Source organism: Drosophila montana, unplaced genomic scaffold (assembly GCF_035044405.1).
Source record: "Drosophila montana isolate Dmon_TW-CO22-7 unplaced genomic scaffold, ASM3504440v1 contig_3733_1, whole genome shotgun sequence".
NCBI classification, from domain to species: domain Eukaryota; kingdom Metazoa; phylum Arthropoda; class Insecta; order Diptera; family Drosophilidae; genus Drosophila; species Drosophila montana.
In genome coordinates, this window is record NW_026998620.1 from 2789339 (window position 1) to 2808864 (window position 19526).

Genomic DNA, 19526 nt, shown 5'->3' on the forward strand with positions numbered 1-19526 from the left:
TTGTTCCAAAAAATTCAACCCTGTAATTAAAAAATTATTGAACACTATGGTTAAGAAAAAATATCGACGCGCTGTTTAAATTGTTGCTTTGAAAACTTCGTAATAACTTAAATTAATGCTATCAAAATCTACGAATTATAATTGTATTGTGAACATACATTAATTAAATATGCTGATGTCAAGGCAATACTAACAAAATTTGTCAAAAATTACATTACGCGCGAAAGAGATCCGGTGAAGCAAAAAAGTGAAGATAATCAAGAATTAGAGGATAACATGGAACACGCTGATTCGTCGGCATCACAAATCGAGGTGCAAATTGACTACAAAACGCCAAAGAAAACAAGCTCCACTTTCGAGCACGAGGAGCTGTTGAAGAAAATTAATATATTAACCACTAAACCGGAGAATCACTCGCATAATGCAAAGGTAAATGAGTGATTACAGTTACAACACACCCACACATCTACGCACAGTGGACATAGGCGTGCCGTTATTCGACACTCACACACACTTGTATATAATTACACCATATTTATTTACGTTTCTGTCGCTGCAGCTGCCCACCATTAGGGACTTCGTCATCATCAAGCCCATCAGTCGTGGCGCATTTGGCAAGGTGTTCCTCGGCTACAAGAATAACGATGCGAATAGACTGTTTGCCATCAAGGTGATGCGCAAGTCGGAGATGATCAACAAAAATATGGTCTCCCAGGTGATAACCGAACGCAACGCTTTGGCCCTGTCGCGTTCACCATTCTGTGTGAATCTCTTTTACTCGCTACAATCGATGTCTTCCGTTTATCTGGTTATGGAGTACATGGTGGGCGGTGATCTGAAGTCGCTGCTAGCCATGTATGGCTACTTTGACGAGGCGACGGCTCGCTTTTACGTGGCCGAGATGGTCATGGCCTTGCAATACTTGCACCAGCATGGCATTGTGCATCGCGACATCAAGCCGGACAACATGCTGCTGTCGGCCAGCGGCCATGTGAAGCTGACCGACTTTGGTCTGAGCAAAATTGAATTGCGCCGTGACCTGGAGATATCCGATCTCATCAACTGCTCGCCTAATCTTAATGCGCGTACCCCGGGCCAGTTATTATCGCTCACCTCGCATTTATCCTTTGGCTCTGAAAAGAAGTTTCAGGATAATGGCACTGTAGGTTGTGCCCTGATGACGGTCACAGGCACGGGCACCTCGCACTTAATGCAGGCTATGAACAAGCACAGCCACATCATGGAGTCCTCGGACAGCGAGGCAGACACATCGCTCAACGATGCGGAAAAGACGAGCGATAGCAAAATCTCCGGCGTTTCACCCTTCTTTTCTGCCGAGGAGGTTAACGTCTCCATTACGCACACTTGCAACACCAACAATAATGTAATTACAAAAGACATGTGTATCTATTTATATCATATAAATTCCGTTGGTTTCCAGCTTTTGGACAGCAGCTCGTCTTCCTATCACACCTGCACGTCGGCGGACATCAGCAAGAGCTCGCCGCCTCTGGAGGCAACAGCCGCGGGCGGGGCTCCGGCAACAACAAAGCGACGCGTAGAATTCCTCTTGGATAGCGTCGGTAAAGATGCCAGTGCTAGTGCACGTGCCAAGTGCCAGGTGAGTGTCTGAACACAGGGCATGTACAGCTGCCCCTCTTAAATATGCATATGCTTCATTCACTCAAAAGGGCTGCAAATTGGCCGAACAGGACAAGAACGGCGATGGTAAAGACGTTGTCAAGTTGGAAAATGCGAACGAAGCTTCGTTTGAGTTTTCCATGGTGCGCAGGCGTTCGCTCGATGAGGTGCGTTGCTTCCTGTGTGTGTGTCCTTTATCTCGTTTCCTTGTTTGTTTGTGTGTGTCCATGTCGTTGTTGTTGTTGTTGTTCCAGGGATAGTGCAGCTTTACCTTTCTTATAGGTTTAAAATTTGAAAGGATAACAGCATAGGCTGAAACCACAAATGAATGCGGGCTCAGCCCACAGCTTTTTAGCGCCCCGATTCCATTTCTAGTATAAATCCAATTATGTCGTGGTTAACTAATATTTATGTGTCTGTTTGTAAAAGGTAGAGAAGTCATATAAAAGGTTCTGCATTCTAATATAAAACGCACACAAAAATCCATTTCCAAATTTAACAATCGAGTTGGGAGTACTAATAATAATGATTTATAAGTATGTGATAATTTCGCCCTAGACATTAAATAGACAAACAAGGCATTTATAAAAAATAATAAACTAATTAAAATAATGAAAAAGATCAGGAACTGAAAATAATTATAATGTTTTGAGGATTGTCTATCACAATTTTTAACCTTATAAACATGCGATATAAAATATTGTTATAATACCCTTTTTGGAAATGACATTGAACTCGTGTTAAACAGCGCAACCGCAATTCCAAGCTCCAAGAGGACTCGGGCGTGTCCAGTCGAAAAGGTGACGATAACTCAAGCTGTCATCTGAATTTGAATTGCGAGAGCACCGCATCCTCCATAGAGAAGAACCCAGATAATCTCAGTCAGTCTAAGGAGGAATACAGCTGCTCCGATTATTCGCCCAGGTTAATTATTTATTCAGCAATTTATTGCTATGAAACGCATCCAATCAGTTTCTAATTTCAGCTACAACATGACAAATAACGCCAATGAGCTAAGTGGCATACGCATGAACTCGCCTTTCCGCAACAACTCCAAGCATTTCAAGCGACCTGATTTTCTGCGTGGCATGAAGCGCAAAATAAATCTGGTCAATCGCTCGGATAATATGTCAAGCATGGAGGTAGATGCTTCCAGCAATGCCAGTACAAGCACTGGCCTGACCCAAGAGATCGAGATTCTCAACATTGGCAGCAGTACACCCAAAAAGCGCAAGGCGCGATCCTCACCCATACGCGGAGTACTCAAGGTGCGTTCTCTATCGGATGATGACTTGCCCATGCAGCATCTGCTGGGCTCTGAGGCCAGCGTGGCCAATGTGGTCTTCTCGACGCCCGTGTCCTCACAGAAGCTGCCCCGTCGTGATGGCGGTCTGTTGGGCAAATTAAAGGCTACACGATTTGCCCTGCCGCTTTCCATTGAAAACAAAAAGCGTGAGCACACGGCCGTGGAGAAGGTATCCAATGCTCAGTACCATCTAAAGCTGGCCGACGATCCAACAATGTCGCCTATAAATCATGGAGGCAGCATTGCTCCCAAGACGCCCAAAAATACCATAAACGTAAATACCCCGTTTCGTACGCCCAAATCGGTGCGACGCGGCGCTCGCGTCTCTAACGAACGCATCCTTGGTACACCCGACTATTTGGCGCCGGAGCTGCTGCTGAAACAGGGTCATGGCCCGGCCGTTGACTGGTGGGCGCTGGGTGTGTGCTTCTACGAGTTCATGACTGGTATACCGCCGTTCAATGACGAAACGCCCCAAAAAGTATTTGACAACATTCTCAACAAGAGTAAGTAAAAGAAGATATTCTTCAGCTCCAATTAAATTAATTATCCCGTGTTGCAGACATTGAATGGCCTGAAGGGGATGAAGCTTTGTCGGCTGATGCCATGGAGGCTGTGGAGCTGATGTTGACCATGGAGCCCGCGGAGCGTCCAGCTGCCAAAGAGGTGCAGCAAATGCGTCACTTTGCCGGCATAGATTGGGAGAATATCGGGCATATGGAGGCACCCTTTGTTCCTACGCCGGATAATCCAACGGACACCGGTTACTTTGATGCGCGCAATAATCTGCAACATCTGCAGTTATCCAACTTTGCGCTGGATGACTAAAGGATTTCCTCTTTCCAACCCGTACGACTAGTTTTATAAGTTATAAGTGTTATTTATATAGTTTATGTAGCAATTTGTACTTGTGAGTTTTATTTTTATATATATATATATTTTATTGTTATCTTCCCGTTAGATCAATATTTATACTCGTACTAGTATGTCTGAATTGTATTCAATTTTAAAACCCTCAAAATGTCGCACCATCGTTATAGTGTATCATATACTGTCACTACGCTTAAACAAATAGCTTCAAGTATGCACGCTCGAAACTGATTAATGAATTTTAGTCCATAAGTTGTAAACATTAAAGTTATCCAAATACTTAATTTATATGTTTTTGCTTGCAATTTCCAAAATAGCAAAAAATTATCACTTTATTCTTCCTTGTAAATATGTATGTATATATATATAAATCTATAATCCGTAGAAAAAATTAACACAACTGGCTGCCACAACGATAACTAGGTTGCTTTTAGCTTGAAATCGCAATCCCATACCTCCGGAATGGTCGTTAGATAACTCTCCTCATAAAACACATCGATCAGACGGCAAATCAAATGGGGCACAGATCGCACGTCCGGCAACAGCTGCTCTTTGAGAATGCTTACGGCCCTGACAATCAGCGGTTTAACGTCCATGAATTTCTTATTGGCCAACAGCATGGCTAGCTCCCGCATGGCGCTTTCGTACTCCTCGCAAGGCAGACGTAAGTCACGGCTGGCCGGAAAGAGCGAGTAGATTATGCATGCCAGACAACGGGTCAGCACCTTGCGTCTGTAATAAGAAATCGGTTTTTGTAGTACAGATATATATATATGAAAAAAGTATATGTGTCCGCACTTATTGGTAATGTTCTCCGATTTAAGGCCAATAACGCCCAGCAGACCATCGCTCCACCCCTCGGCCTTTGTGGAGGCTATTTGCAGGTGGCGCGCCAGCATACAGAGCGGTTTCTTCACATGCTGCGAACTCTGAAGCAGCTTACAGCCCCGTGATATTATCAGACCCCAGACGAGCGCCATACGCGGCTCGGTTTGCGGATTAGTTTTCATATTCTCCAGTAATTGTGTTAGGTCCTGCAGAAAGGTCACCTTTTCGCCATCCGTTTCGATTTCCTCCAATTTGTAGAGCACAAAGATGTGCAGTGAAAAGAAATAGCCACCGCGCATGACTGGCATCAGCTCCAGCTTGGGTAGCGACATTTGCAGTGCCTCAAACAGATCCTGCCAGCTGGGCGAATGCCAAGGGGCGTTCTCCGTCGACCTACGGAAATAGCACTCAATGCTGGACTCCAGCAGCGTGTAGATGCAAGAAATATAGGTATTCAGATGCCCAATGGCAGGCAGAGCAGCGCACATGACCGGATTGGCTGGAGGACATTTATGTTGCCAGCGCACAAGTGTTTGGATGTGGAGACTGCAAACGGAGAGGATTGGTTAGGTTTATTAACGACGCATATAATGACATCTCAACTCACTTGGAGATCTCTTCGCTTTGCGTCTGTGTGGGCGCCACAAGTTCGAGCATAAGATTGAGTGCTTCACGACGCTGCTCCTCCGGCGTGCGCTGTTCACTGCAGCCGCTGATGGCCAGGTCAATGGAATCTAGAAGATTTTCAAAAGCAGCGGTAAAGCTGCGTTCACCCTCCTTGGTGGCCAACAGCTTCTTGTGCTTGGCTCCACAGGTGCGCTGCATACTGATCATAGACCGTGTGTACAGCATGCGCTTGGCCGTTGCCTGCATTACTGCTCCATGTGTGTTGCTGTCTGGCAGCATAGCGCAGGCCACGCGCAGAAGACTACAAAAAGGGAATCATGAATCAAATCTTCGACTATTTATACTCGGTTACCTACTCCAGAACGGCGCGATCAACGTAGTTGCTCTCCGTGGGCAACTTAAGAACAATGGCCGGCTCAACGTGGGCCACGAACCACTTGAGCAACTGCTCCAGTTCGCTGTACTCGACGAGATACCAGGGCTGCTTGATGGCATCCTCGAGTATCTTACTTGTGTTGGGATGCATGTGAATGTTTGGCTCGAAAGCCATTTTGATAAAGATGTTAAATAGATGCGAGAGCAGGGCCGTCGGCTGCGGCATTTGTGTAAACCAGGTGTTCCAATCGATCCGTATAAATATGTGTCCTAGCATAGCATGAGACTCGGGTATGAAACGCTGCACGCTCTCATAGAGCAGTTCAATGTGCTTAGCGGGCGGCAGGAAGCGCTCCCAGGGCAGCTGTGCCAGTCCCTCGTGAATGGGTGCCAGCACATGACCAGCCACGTTGAGCTGGGCAAAGTGGTGCACATACCAGGCGAACACGTGCTCCAGAATCTTGCATGACGCGGGCAGATACTGCACCACCTGCACAATATTGGCTATGAAGGATCTGATCATAAGCTTGCTGGTTGCCACATGCGCCTCACTCCATGGCAGCAAGACCTTGCCTTGATCGGGGCTCAGCTGGCGTATCCAGTGTGCGGCAGCGCCTGCCGCCTGTTCGGTTTGCTCAGTGTATGGGATTAGCCAGGGTGCATAGGTCTCCACAATGGAGCCAAATACAATGTCGCTTACTAAGATAGATAGTTCGATTAGGTTGCTTCCACTGTAATCCTCGAGCTGATACTCACTCTGATCGGCCAGCAGCTCCTGGTAGCTGCAAATAGCGGCTGCCATGAGCACGTGTCCAAAGCAGGTGAACCACATGACCAGCGGCTGGCAATAATCCTTGTGCTTGGGATATAGTCCATGCAGGCCATGATGGAGTCGCTCCTTTTGGAAGTGCCGCGCAAACAACAACATCGTCTCCGTAGAGGCTTTCAGCGTAAACAGCTTTTGGCGGCGGGCAAAGTCAAAGGCCATCTCGTGCAGCTGCACCTCCGTGCAGTCCAATGTTAGAGCTGAGCTGGCGGGTGAAAGCAGCGCATTGAGCAGATCGAGCAGCACCACCGGCATCAGTTTCTGATCAGAGATGCGATCCAGTACCAGCTGCATGACCTCACCGTAATGCTGGGGAAAGTCGTACATAAAAATATGCACCAGCTGCCGACGGAATTGATCCTGCAAAAGGCTGCTGTGTGGCTGCGACCAAGACTCCAGACCCTGCAGCACGAGCAACAGAAGCCGATTTATTTCGCTTAGCTTCGGCTGATAGGCCTCCAGCCAGCTGAGCAGATCGAACTTGGACAGCAGCACGAATAGTATTTTGGTATCGCAGCGCTTTAGATGCGAGTCGATGAGGAATTGATACATGTCCAGAAAGTGTTCGGCATCTGTGCGGCAGGGCACAAACACGCCGGCCAGCAGCTCCACTAGGTCGCCACGTTGCAGAGCCAAACGGAGCACAGTCAATCCCTGCTCTGCCTGCTCGGTTTGAATAAATATCTGCAGAAATAAAAATGATAAATTTATTTGATTCACATTAGATATAAATCAATACTGACGCCCAGTTCCTCCAGCACTTGGGAATAGAAATCGTTTGTGGGCTGAAACTTCATAGTTATATCGTTCATATTGTCTACCACATGGTAGAAGAAGCCAATGCCAGCGCGCGTCACCTCCTTGTTGGACTCGGCCTGCTCTTGCAGCAGCTGCCGAATGCAGCCGCCCAGCTCTTCGATGGCCTGGGCAAAGCCATCCACATTTAGCGCCAGCATCTCTTCAACGATCTTATCGTGACGTTCCCTGTTCTGTTCCTGCTTTCGCGCCACCTGCTCGTTGCGACGTATGTGTTCCGGCACCAGCTGGATTTGCGCCGGTCGCATGCACTTTCGGTTGAAGAGTAAGGATTCGCACTCCTTACTACGGGTCTCATTGTAGGGCACCATCTGGTACAATGTTGGCACGCGCTCCAGATAGTTTAAGTTTAGAGAGTTCAGCTCCGACGTATTGTAATGAAACTTGCTATTATGGCAATAGAGTATGCAATTAGAAAATGATATTTAACTTAATATATAATATAAATAAAAAATAAATAATCAAAATTGCACAGCAGATGCAACTATTCAATTTTGATTGCAAGCTTGAAAACGATCGTATAAATATTCAATATTAATATAAAACCCAGGATAAGTGTACATCCCCGAAGGTAACTTATGTAAAATCTTCCTCACACTCCAAAATATTACTTATATCCCGTAGATCTTGTTCCAACAACCTATATATATTATATCTATTGTAAGCCCCCAATTATCTTACTTGGCGGTACTGTTGAGCGTTTGTATGCGACGCTTTAGCTCGGCAAGCGTCTGGCCATCGATGGGACGCTTCTGAATTTGTTCCGGACGACTATGTGTGGGTGGTGGAAGACGTTTATCATAGGTAGCCAGATTCGCTTTGAGACGCTGGGCGGGTGGCAGTCTCGGCTTGGGCTGGAGCGCAGAGCGCAGCACCTTGTGTGCGTGCACGCGATACATTTTGGCCGACCATTTGTCCGCCTGATCGCGCTGCTCCTTGCGCAGATCGGCGGGGCTAATAAACTCTGTCCAGTGCGTGACATGGCCGGCGAGCAGCTCGCGCAGCTTCTCGCCGTTGTATTGTGCTGGCAGCTGACAGGCATCGCTGGCGAATTTATTAATCTGTGTGTCTTCCAGCCAGAGTGCGCAGCTTTGCATCAGCTTCGTGCAGCTGCGGTACATGTGCGCGGCCGAATCGTCCTCGGCGCGCTTTGTGGCAATAGCAGCGTAATAGACCTCGGCCGACTTAAGCTGCGTCTTAATGGACTTCATTAGAGTTACGTTGTGCTCGTAGAACTTTTCGGCGACACCGAAGTTAAGATTCAGATTCTGTGCATCGCATTCCGCGGGAACCCGCCACAGATAGAGCTCAAAGAATTTCTGGCAGACGATCGGAAAGAGCGCGTGTCTGATATCCATGCTGGCCAGCAGCTGCGCGTATTTGTAGATGACCAGCTGCTGGGCCGGAAAGCTATTCGTCTTGCTGAACGATAGAGTTTTCTTGAGTGCCGCCTCCACTGTTTGTGTAGACAGCTGGCGCAAGAGTTCTGCCCAAAAGCGTGTGTCCTGTAGCCTGAATTCAATCTCTAATAGCACAAGATTTAACCAGCAATTCTGGGTCGAGAGCACGGGTATACGCAAGTTTGCCTGGCCGCCAAATAGTGCTTTCAGTGCCGAAGATTTTGGTGGTGTCTTCCAGTCGGTGCAGTCCTGCAAAATAGGATTTTTATATCCGAAACTAATGAAATACAATTTCTGTCATCTACCTTGTAGTAGTTGTAAAAGAACTCGACGGCCTGCACCCGACAATCGGCGAACTGGTAGGCGATGCGCAGCATCTTATCCAGAAGGTACAGAACGTGCGCATTCTGGGCCCAGCCAGGTAATCCAGTAAAGCAATTGAGCCAGATATTGATAAGATTCAGAGGCGAGCAGAGACCGTAGCTAGAAGGTAGCCAAAGACGTGATAGTAATCAATCAAATATTAAGGATTTAAGACTTACTTGGTATACGACACAATCTGATGATGCAGCATATTATCCAGCAATTCGAGAATGGGACCAACAGAGTTGGCATAAACCATATCCTTGGCCAGTTTCAGGTAAGTTCTGTCCGCATTGAGCAGCGTCATAAGCAGTTTCTGGAAACTGTCAAAAAAATGCGCTGAAGTAGTTCTATAAGTTGATTTTGTTTAATCCTTACCTTTCACAGTTGGCCAGCGTATCGGGCGTTTCAAGGAACAGCGGCACAATCAGCTCGAGGCTGCGTATGACAGCCGCATGGCGATGGTCGCCGAGCAGCTGTTGGAGCAGCTCGAAGCCATGCTGGCATATAAGCGGTATCGAATGACCATGCAAGCTGACCAAAACGGCGACATACAGTGCGAGTGGGCGCTGCTCGGTGACTCCCTGCCAAATCATCTCCAGACGCTCCAAGTCTGGCACAAAGAGCAACGGTTCCGTCGGATGCTGCAGCGTGCGCTTAACAGATTCCACACTCTGATCCATCAGATGCAGACGAAGCATAGATATCATACGCCAGCACCAGTTGGTGAACTGTTCTCGGCTGGACTGCGTCGAGTCGATCAGCGAGGAGACCTGCCGCACGCTCTCCGAGATGCTAGAGGCACCAAGTACCTCCGGTGCGTGCTTAGTTATAGCCTCAGCCACAAGACAAGCCATGCGTACGTGAATGTTATGTTGTAAATAAAGGCGACCCTCGTCATCAAAGCTCCAGTTGAGATGACCAATGATCAGACGCGCCAGTCGATTTTCGGCTGTCTGGTAATCAAAGTGAAGCAACCAGTTCGAGAGCAGCTCAAAGCTGTCCATGCTTGGGCGCCAAATCTCCAGCGGCAGGGCCTTGAACAGATATGCGGCCTGTTCGATCTCAGCGAACCGCGTCTTCAGCTGCAACAACAGGCAATCCAAGAGCTCTTCGTAAGCCAGGGTAATGCTAATGAGCATATCTCGTGCGGCTTTGTAGCAGAACTCGCGAGTGCCTTGATGAATATACCCAATCTGCGGAAGTTAGAAAGTATTAAGCGACAAAGTGGAAACATTGACTATGATAAGCTACCTGGAAGATGGTTAAGCAAATGATGCGGATTATCGGCCAGTCCTTGGTGCGATCACGTGCATTGGCCATCTCGAAGAAGGCCTGCAGTAGATAGTACATATCCTCGGCGGACACATCCGCATTGGCCACATCAAACTTGCTCCAGAAATCCGTCTGAAATGCGGCCTCCGGATCGGCGGTCAGTTGGGTAGTCAAATCGCTGGGAAAGCCCACGTTGAGATAGTAGAACAGATGCCAAATAATGTCCGCATGAAGCGTGGTGTACGGCAGCGTGGAGAAATACTGCCAAGTGCCCAAATTGCGTGTCCGATAAATGTAGCTGCAGGCGCGTATAAGCAATGCTTGCATTTCCAGCTCGATGCGCTCGCTAAGCTCCTGCGACTTGGGCAGATTGTTGTTGCTGCAAATAGCAATAGACTCGGGATTTAGCCTGAAAACATGCACATTGCCATGGTTAACTTACAGAAAGAGCTCATGGTAATCGGAGGCGTACTGCAGCGAATGGCGCACCAGGCGTCCCAGACGCTTGGCCAGTTGCTTGTATCGCTCGTTGTTGTATGTCATCATTCCCTCGCCGAGCGTCTCCACCAATTGTGCAAAAAAGGCAACTACGGTAAGCATTTGCTGAGGCGTTATCATGTCCGGCTCAATGATGTAGTCATTCAGGAATTTCTCAATGCACAAGGCGGAGCTGTCAAGTAAGATAACTATAGTTAGACAATCGTGTATAGGCCAGAGCAGAGCTTACGTAAAGAGTTTATCGAATGGCAGCTGATTGAGCAGTGCTATCAGATCGGTCTCCTTGAGGCCAACACATTCGCCTGTGGGCGTCAATGTATCCTCGCCATCCGAGTCGACTACTGTCCAGCGCTCACCGCCGCCAGTTGCCTCCGAGAGCTCCCGCTGCGCTTGGGCCTGACTCTTGAGATACTCGTTGCGCTTTTTAATGGGCAGCAGCAGAATTTGCAGCACAGCTATGCAGTGATTAATTTCTGGGGAATCGAGTGGCAGAGGCAGCTCATTGGGCTGCGTTCCATTTGACTTTGAAAGTGCTTGCACCATGCCAGGCAGCTGCAAAAATTCGGCAGCCCAGGCGCCGACGCCGTTGGGGCAACGCAAAATGTTGAAGAGCAGAAACCAATGATCCTCCTTGGTCGCCAGCAACAGCTGCAGTGCAACAAGCTTGCGCAGCCACAGCTTCAGATCCGCATCAAAGTTCTGGAGGTGAAAACATTTGTTTAGTGAGCATTCACAGATTGAGAATATTAAAAGGAATACCGCATTCGGACTAGGTCGTCGCGCAAAGCTAAAGAGGATGCAGATGGCGCGTCTAAGTTTGGCCACGCACTGCAGAGCAGCTGCATCCAACTGGTTGTGCAGAACAATTGTTGCCTGGGCATCCACAGGATACGCGAGCAGCTCGTCAATGAGTTGATCGATCTTGACCTTTGTTATCTTTGCCTCAATCAGGTTGGTGGTGTATGTATGGCACACCAGGTCGTAGAGGAGTGTTAATGCCGCGGTGGCAGATTCCAACCTAACTGGGTCAACTTTAATGCGGCTACAAAATAATTAATGTTATTTAATGAGTTTGAAGTGGATTTAGGTATCGGCTCACTTACTCGTAAGTTATGCTCTCCCGCACAACGTTGCCATCGCCGCAGCTGGCGCTGAAGCTGCGTGTCACCTGCTCTCGCGTCCAGACCAGCTGCTGCGTGTCCAGACATTCCTTGCGCTTGTCTTTGACATCGTGCAAATTCGATGAGAGCTTGCCCTGCAAGTTGTAGTACTCCTGCAGTGCCAGATAGAGAGGATCTGTTTCACTGGATTCGAGTAGTGTGTTCATTAGGAACTCCAATTCGAACTGCTTGACCAGTTCCAGGTCGGTGCATTGATAGATCTGTTTTAGCTGCTCGCTGCTAAACGGCTTCAGATGACTGCTGGCCAGCGCAAAGCCCGGCGAGCGCGCCACCCGTTCCCTAAAAACAATCGGCGTCCTCTGCTCCTCGACAAGCGCATTGGCTACTCGTATCGGCGCCAGATTGGGATATTGCACTAATGGAACGCATGCCGCAGGGGCAACAGGTGCACATGGTGCGCTGGGCGCTGGTTCAAGCTCCTCACTAGCTGCAGGTGCCTGGGTATTTGTTGCTGCTGTCGTTATCTCTAGCTGCTCGTCCGGGACTACGTCACTTGATATGCAACAGTCGTGACTAATGATGGCTTCGGCTTTGCTGTTGCTGCTGCTGGCCAGTGCAGCAACACGCTCGAACTCCTCCAGCAGCGACGCATTTTCTAGTTGTCTTTGTTCGTGGTCAATATTTGATGATAACTCATTCTCGTTCTCCTCTGCCTCTTGCTGGCGATCGTGGACCGCCCTTTGTTTTTTTGTTTTCTACAATTGAATGCTGCTTACATATATACATATATAAATACAATTACATGGATACATACTTCTTTTTTTGGCTTTGCCAAAGTAGCCATTTTTGTCGAAAATTATATATCTCCTAGACTTTGCCTGGCAAAGTTTTGCGTGCTTTGCATTTCGTTGCGCCGCTAACAATAAAACCCCCTACAAAACTGATTGTTATTGGCAGTGATGCGCTGTTTTTTCAGCTGATTTTAACCATATTGAGTATATGCATATTACAGGGACTATATGCAATGTACGACAATGCGACAACGATATATGCGCATATTCGCTTATTATTGCTCTGGTGCCTTAAAATGGGCATTGTATTTATATATTTACTTAAGATTTAAGCACATAATTTGTTAGCTTTAGTTTTAATCGACCTAATAAGCATTTGCCAGCACTGTTGCCGAACAGCTGTAAGTGAAATTGTTATCGATAAGCAGCTGAGCGCATGTTTGATGGGCAGCACCATCAGTACGAAGAAAATGGCAGCACTTCTTGCACGTAAATAATTGAAGAGCATTTGACGAAAGATTTGAAAATTAAAATTAACGGTTTCTCTGAGTTTGGGCTAAACTATTGAAAATATTTGTGGGCAAGAATTTTTTAAAAATATATTATAAATACATATGTACTTTATTCTAAGCTTTTAAAATATCAAAAATCAAACAAACCAAATTTGCGATATATCGCAAGTTTTAGGAATTATATATTTGCAATTGACTTTTAATAAAATACATTTCTCTTATTTATTGCACAAAATTATATTTAGTTTAAAATTCTGTTATTACATTTGCTTACTACACATACATAAGTACATACACATAAAATTGGTTTTCTACACTACGCATCACAAAATATCTCTCAAAAATATTACAGTATGCGCAAGTATACTCTTGTACAATGATCACAGCATCTTTATCGACTTGATACACAGAAGGTGTATGAGTAACTCCCCTCATTAATTAGATTACACGATGGCTTAGCTTACGAACTATAGACTAACTATAGACTACGTTTTCATTTACATATATGTATTATTTGCGGAGGGTTTCAGTACATCTTAGAAAGTCGTCTTTGAGCCGAGCTGTCGATAGATACCCGTTTCGCCCGACGGCACTGTCTCCAGTTGGGTTCTGCTCGCATCGCAAATGGAATTCTGTCGTTCATCATTGGAGGAGTTTGTAAAGACCACAGCTATGGGATTGGTCTTCGCCTTCTCAAGCATCTCATTGGCATCAAAAGCTTGGTTGATCTTCTCTTCCTTGCCCGTGGTGGTCGCCGAGGAATTGCTGCTGCTGCGTCTATTCAGACCAGATTCCTCCTCATGCTTAATGTAGTACGGCTTGGGCACGTTCAGGCGCTCGTAGCATCGGAAAATGATCGGATGAAGCAGTTTGGCATCGTACTCGTCATCCGAGTGCTGGGTCAGGCAGCTGATGAGTGTGCCAATGAGAACCGTCAATGCTGTTCCAATTAAACTGTAGTACATAAAGCTGATGGAATAGAACGACTCCAAAGCAGTCCTGCAAGAAATATGGATATAAGTCATCTATATATGTTTGTACCATAAAAACTAAGTGCTATCTACCGATCGTGAGCAATTCTGGGCGTTGGATCTGTGAAGGTTTGATTGTAGCCATCGATTGGTGTATGCTTTAACAGCCAAGGCAGCTCATCAATTCCGCTGCTGGGCTTGCCAATGGATCGTGAGAAGGTTGAGTTTGAGCAGCCCTAAAAAAGATTAACTATGATTAATCTGTTAATCATTTCGAGCGTTTGCTTGCTTCTTACCTCTGTGGAAGTGGGCAGCATGTTGGAGGGCTTGTCAATGGTCATGCTTCCGCTAATTATCCAAAGCACAAAGGCGCATGCCGTTATCATGCCAGCGGATGTGCCCTTCCAGTTGGCCACGGGCACCATCATGGCCAAAATGAAGCAACCGAGCAGCGGTCCCGATGTTGCCGAGAAAACCAACAGCGAGGACTCGATAACGCCAGAGAGCAGGCCCACTCCGAAGGCAACGCACATTATAATGAGACCGCAAACAATTGTCACAATTTTAATAATCCTCAACTGTTGCTTGTCGCTGAGTCCCTTGAATTTTGGCAGCTGTGATACGAAATCCTCCCAGCAGACGGTGGCCAAAGAATTAAGGTTCGAGACCATCATGCTAGTAGAATCATCAAAAATTAGCATATGTAAGCGTGATATAGCTAACAGGTCAAATACCAGAGTGCGCCATTGAACAGCGTGGCCATAAAGATACCCACAAAGCCAGGCAGGAAACCCAGCTGATCCTCTACAAAGAAGGGCAAAATCTCATCTGGCTTCCTAATGTAACCCTCGGCATAGGGATCGCAGTTAATGTACGTGGAGTAGATCACCATGCCCGAAAGCCACGAGAGCGCGAAGAATATAAAAACTATGGGCACGTTGCTCAGCATGACCCTAAAAAAAGGAAAACTTTTTAGAAACATGATTTCAAAGTCGATTTGTCGTCAATGATCGGTTGCAATAAGCGCAGGATATCGATAACTTCTTCAGGTAAAAACGGCCACACTTCGATATATTTATTACGCATTTGGCGTGATTTTACTTATCGATATTTTGCTTGTGCTTGTTTTTTTGTGAAATGTGAGAATGTAGTGTCTGTTACCAGTTGGGAAACTAACCTTCGCACCTCCTTCAGCGACTTGAGGCTGACATAGCGCTGCATAAAGTTCTGCTGGCAACCAATCTGTGAAAGCGACATAAACAGCTGTCCCAGCCAGGCGGAGGTGGTATCAACGCGCACGGTTAGGTCGCCGGTAAAGTTCCAGAAGTTTAAGCGGCCTATGGGATACAAAAATTAGGTACATAAGTAAAAGAAAAGTTCAGTGCGTATAGCTTAGTGCAGTTGCATGGCATGGAAAATATGTATGTATTTAATGGCTCGTCATATGGGTAGATTCCCAGAGCTCGGCAATTGTTACAATGACAGCCAAGGATTCAAGCTAAAGTGACAAACGCCTTGCCGTCCGACATTTATTACCGTCGTCACGCAGCCGCGCAGCCTAAACAGTGTTGCGAACTGTCGCTAAAAATAGCTGAATTAACTTGCTGAGCACAAGCTGACAATAAGCAGGGTTGCTTGTGCTAGCCAAATAGAGGCCATAAAACGGCTACATATTGCTTGAAATAGCCAAATGGAGCTAGAAAATAGCTGGAATCCCAACAACAATTGCCCAGCACAAGTTGCTGTTGCTGATGTTGCTGTGCGAGGGGGGAGGGGGGGAGGGGATTGTTGCTGTTTTATACGCCGGTTTTATCATCATCATTTATGTGCATAATGAGCCGACGCAGCGACAACAACAACAGCAAAACAACAGCAACCTAAAATGAATGTCATTTTAATAGTCATCATTCGTCAGCATAAATATGAAACTGGCGCACACACACACATGCAACGCCATTTGACAGGACACGCTAATAAGCTGCCATGATCAATCGGAGCGAATCTGCCTAGCCTGAAAACCGAAAAAGTGATTGCTTACCATTCTCACGGTTCAGCTGGTAAACCTTCTTGGGTCCGCCGCTGGAGATGGTGCCCTGAATGCAGACCGCAACGGTTACCACCAGAATGGTTATCGTCTGTATGACGTCCGCATTGATGGCTGCTTTCAGGCCGCCCTAAAAAAGCAAAATGAACGATATTAAGCAATTGCCGGCACGAGAGCCCATTGAAGACCTCTCGTCTACTTACCATAATGGTGAAGAATATGCAGATGACCGACATGCCAACTATGGATGCCCAGTAGGGTATGCCAATGACTGCGGATAGCGCCACGCTGGGCGTATATACTGTGATGCCCAGATTACAGATTTGTCGCACAATATACGTCGCGGAGGCGAGGCATCGTACGGTGCGACTCTTGAATCTGAAATTGAGTAGCAAATGGTTGGCAGGCAGGTGAGTACATTCTCCTTAGTGGGCGGGTAGTCGGCTCAATTTACAGCGCTAATTAAGCCACAGTAACGGGAACAGGAATAGCAACAGGAAGTGGCGGAGGCACTGGCTCAATGCCTGGCCCTCTCATTTATTTACTTTTATTAGCTGCGTTTATTAAAGTTTTAATGGGTTTGCCCTTTTTATGAGCGCGTTCATTTCGCATTTTTGCTTTTTCTTTCCTTTTCTTTTTTTTTTTATGATTTATGCAGCTGTAAAATGAGGGCGCCTACAATAAGTGGGCGGCATTGAGAGAGGCGTGGCAGCTGCAGCTCAAGTTTCAGCCGTGCCACAAATTTACGACAGGGCAACAGAGGCTGAGGCTGAGGCTGAGGCTGAGGCAAGCGTCGTCTAACAACGAAAATTGGCGAGTTCGTAACTCGTTTTGATTGTTTTTATAGTTGTGTCGGGTTTTTATGATGCAGTCCCTTGCCGGCGGCAGCAGGCACATGGTTATAAAACTGTGTGTGTGTGTGTGTGTGTTAATTTGATGTAAAATGCGCGACAAGGCGCCAAGTGGCCCAAAGAGGTATCCAGTTTCGGTCCTCTAATGATCGCTCAGTATGTGTAATGAACTTGTTGATGTCCCATCAGGGGCGGGTCTGACTATAGACTTGACTTTTATGACAGCTGTCGGGGAACGGAGCTTGGTAGTCCGTCGGATTAAAGCAGAAGCAAATACATTATATTTGTGCAAGTATATAATTTATTTTCTTTTGTCTAAAATGTACCCCAAAGAGAAATCTTAATTGGATATTAATAAGATTGTAAACTGATTTTTTTTTCTCAACTTTAAATGTTTGCATTTGAATTTTATTTGCTTTTCCACAAAAATGTGTGTTAGCTTGAGATTTAATTGAAAAGTGAACTTTTGGTTTTTTTTAAAAAGGTTTCTCAAGCATATGAAAAATAAATTAAATTTCTACGAAAACTTGCTAATAGTTTCTATAAATCATAGAAAAATTCTTACGTATGAAATGTTGCTTTTAATGTTTGTATTCAAAAGAAAAATCGATGGCTACAACACGAAAGTACGAAAGTTTGCATTTCCATGAATTGCTGTTTGATGGATTCAATATTAAATTCTATTAACTTTAGCAAATGTTCTGTTGCTTGTGTAAATTGATAGTGGCCAACGGTTTTATTTATTATCAAATTGAGGATTTAAAATTTTTTTAGTATCACATGGAGCTATGTGTTGAATTTCTACTGGATTCAAGGGATAATTGTACAATACCTTAGTAGTATTCTACGGAGTTGAAAGCTAAATTTTCTTTATCGTTTCATTTTTTGTTTACCATCCGATCGATCTCAAACATAGAAGACATTTGTATAAATTCATTTGCAAATTGTTTCACTCTTCGAAAAATCTATTAATTCTTGGTGGAAATGGGGCCAACGATTTTGCGGGCTCAAATTTATTTTCCAGTATCTTTAATAAAATTCGTTTCAATTCAGTCGTGTTTAATATTGGCTGGTATTACCCGGCGTTGTCTAGTCAAAGTTTTTTGTTTCAAGCCTTAAACACCAGTTTCCACTTATTTTCCGCCCGTGGAAACATTAATCTGCACGTTCTATCTTGAACTTCACGTCTAGATATTTGTAAATGAGTCTAAAGTTCAGTAAAAGAAAATTCGAAAATTGAAATTATACCAAAATTTACCCCTCTTGGATTAAAAATAAATGTAAACCATTTGACAGGTTTAACACTTTTCGGAATATCCACCCGTCCTGTGCGGATTTAGGACATTTGCGGATATTTATCCAACATAAGATCCATGGAGATCTTTTATTCGCATTTCATCGAGGAAATTGTGATTCTTAAAAATAAATTAGGGCCCGAAACTTAACCCACCCATTAATATATTAATTAATTAATTAATCAGCAGTCATTTAGTACAGACAAAACAGTTTTATATACATACATATATCGTATAAATTGCATGAGACCAATAGACTCCTTCCATTTGAAATGTTTTGTAGGTGTGTGTACGAGCTCGGGCTCACATGAGCACTTATGACATATTTGGCAGTTGGGGCCTAAGTGGCAAAATTACAGTAAAACCCTGTCCTCCTGTTACATGCATACACACAAACACATAGCTTTAGCTGTGTGTGTGTGTGTGTGTGTGCCTAAGCTGACTGCATAATCCAGTGTTGGTATGCGCTTGGTTGGCTTTATTGATGGCCCACTAAATGATTAATAGCCACCCACAAATACATATTTATTAGTCCGTGTTGTCAGCAAGCCCGGGCTTATCTGCATGTTAAGGTTGCAGCTATTGCTCCGGCATAAGTATGAATGATTGGCTGACGAATGGGCAGCTCTGGGCTCTAAGAGCAGCCAGCGAGTCATTTAAATGATTCGAATAGAACGCGACGGACGTCAATCAATAAGTAAATATCAATCAGTCAAGCCTCTCCCGTTCTTCTTCGTATTTAAGTTAAGCATTAAAAGCGCTTAAATGCATATTATGCCCGTTTGTAAATTCACAGCTCACTTGGGCTTAAGCGGCTTACATCCTTGACAACGTGTACAACATGTCGCATGCGTTATATTTTAATTATGACAATGCTGACCCAGTTAAGAACGCGTGCGTATGTGTGTGTAAGAGTGTGAGAGTGTGTGTGTAGAGCTGAGCTGGGGAATGTAAATAGTGTGCTCATTGTCATGAAAATATCCTGAGCATAATGCAAGTGCCACCGCGGCTTTATTAAAAGCCCATTAAGCATAGCAATCGAGCGCGCCAATTTGCGTGGCTCTAATGATGAGCATGTCGCAAGGCGGACCGCAAATTCCAGGGGCGTGACTATTG

The 19526-nt window shown here is 45.6% G+C and overlaps 3 protein-coding genes across 4 annotated transcripts in view; 1 reads left to right on the forward strand and 2 right to left on the reverse strand.

Moving 5' to 3' along the window:
• Nucleotides 1-73: 73 nt before the first annotated feature.
• gwl (serine/threonine-protein kinase greatwall) lies at nucleotides 74-4101 on the forward strand. 2 transcript variants are annotated; one of them, XM_064694447.1, is made up of 7 exons: nucleotides 76-429; nucleotides 560-1384; nucleotides 1442-1621; nucleotides 1692-1808; nucleotides 2390-2565; nucleotides 2627-3453; nucleotides 3510-4101. In XM_064694447.1, the coding sequence occupies exons 1-7, from the start codon at nucleotides 277-279 to the stop codon at nucleotides 3773-3775; spliced, it is 2544 nt and encodes an 847-aa protein (XP_064550517.1). In that variant the 5' UTR covers nucleotides 76-276; the 3' UTR covers nucleotides 3776-4101. The 2 variants fall into 2 exon arrangements, with proteins under 2 accessions (XP_064550518.1, XP_064550517.1); XM_064694448.1 differs by lacking the exon at nucleotides 1692-1808 and having other exon boundaries at nucleotides 74-429.
• Nucleotides 4102-12914, reverse strand: Epg5 (ectopic P-granules autophagy protein 5). The gene is made up of 16 exons (XM_064694446.1): nucleotides 12761-12914; nucleotides 11929-12701; nucleotides 11585-11867; nucleotides 11055-11524; nucleotides 10770-10997; nucleotides 10307-10706; nucleotides 9431-10248; nucleotides 9232-9375; nucleotides 8995-9172; nucleotides 7971-8938; nucleotides 7217-7676; nucleotides 6404-7157; nucleotides 5629-6346; nucleotides 5253-5573; nucleotides 4616-5191; nucleotides 4102-4549 (listed from the first exon to the last, which is right to left on the reverse strand). The coding sequence occupies exons 1-16, from the start codon at nucleotides 12788-12790 to the stop codon at nucleotides 4237-4239; spliced, it is 7434 nt and encodes a 2477-aa protein (XP_064550516.1). The 5' UTR covers nucleotides 12791-12914; the 3' UTR covers nucleotides 4102-4236.
• A 495-nt stretch (nucleotides 12915-13409) lies between these two features.
• LOC135436688 (sodium-coupled monocarboxylate transporter 2) overlaps nucleotides 13410-19526 on the reverse strand; it is a 49079-nt gene continuing 42962 nt past the window's right edge. Inside the window, exons 5-11 of the mRNA XM_064694375.1 lie at nucleotides 16468-16642; nucleotides 16259-16394; nucleotides 15398-15557; nucleotides 14955-15173; nucleotides 14517-14895; nucleotides 14314-14456; nucleotides 13410-14248 (exon numbers count right to left, since the gene is read on the reverse strand). Coding sequence (XP_064550445.1) covers nucleotides 13786-14248; nucleotides 14314-14456; nucleotides 14517-14895; nucleotides 14955-15173; nucleotides 15398-15557; nucleotides 16259-16394; nucleotides 16468-16642 — 1675 coding nt within the window. The 3' untranslated portion in view covers nucleotides 13410-13785. The remainder of the gene's footprint in view (nucleotides 14249-14313; nucleotides 14457-14516; nucleotides 14896-14954; nucleotides 15174-15397; nucleotides 15558-16258; nucleotides 16395-16467; nucleotides 16643-19526) is intronic.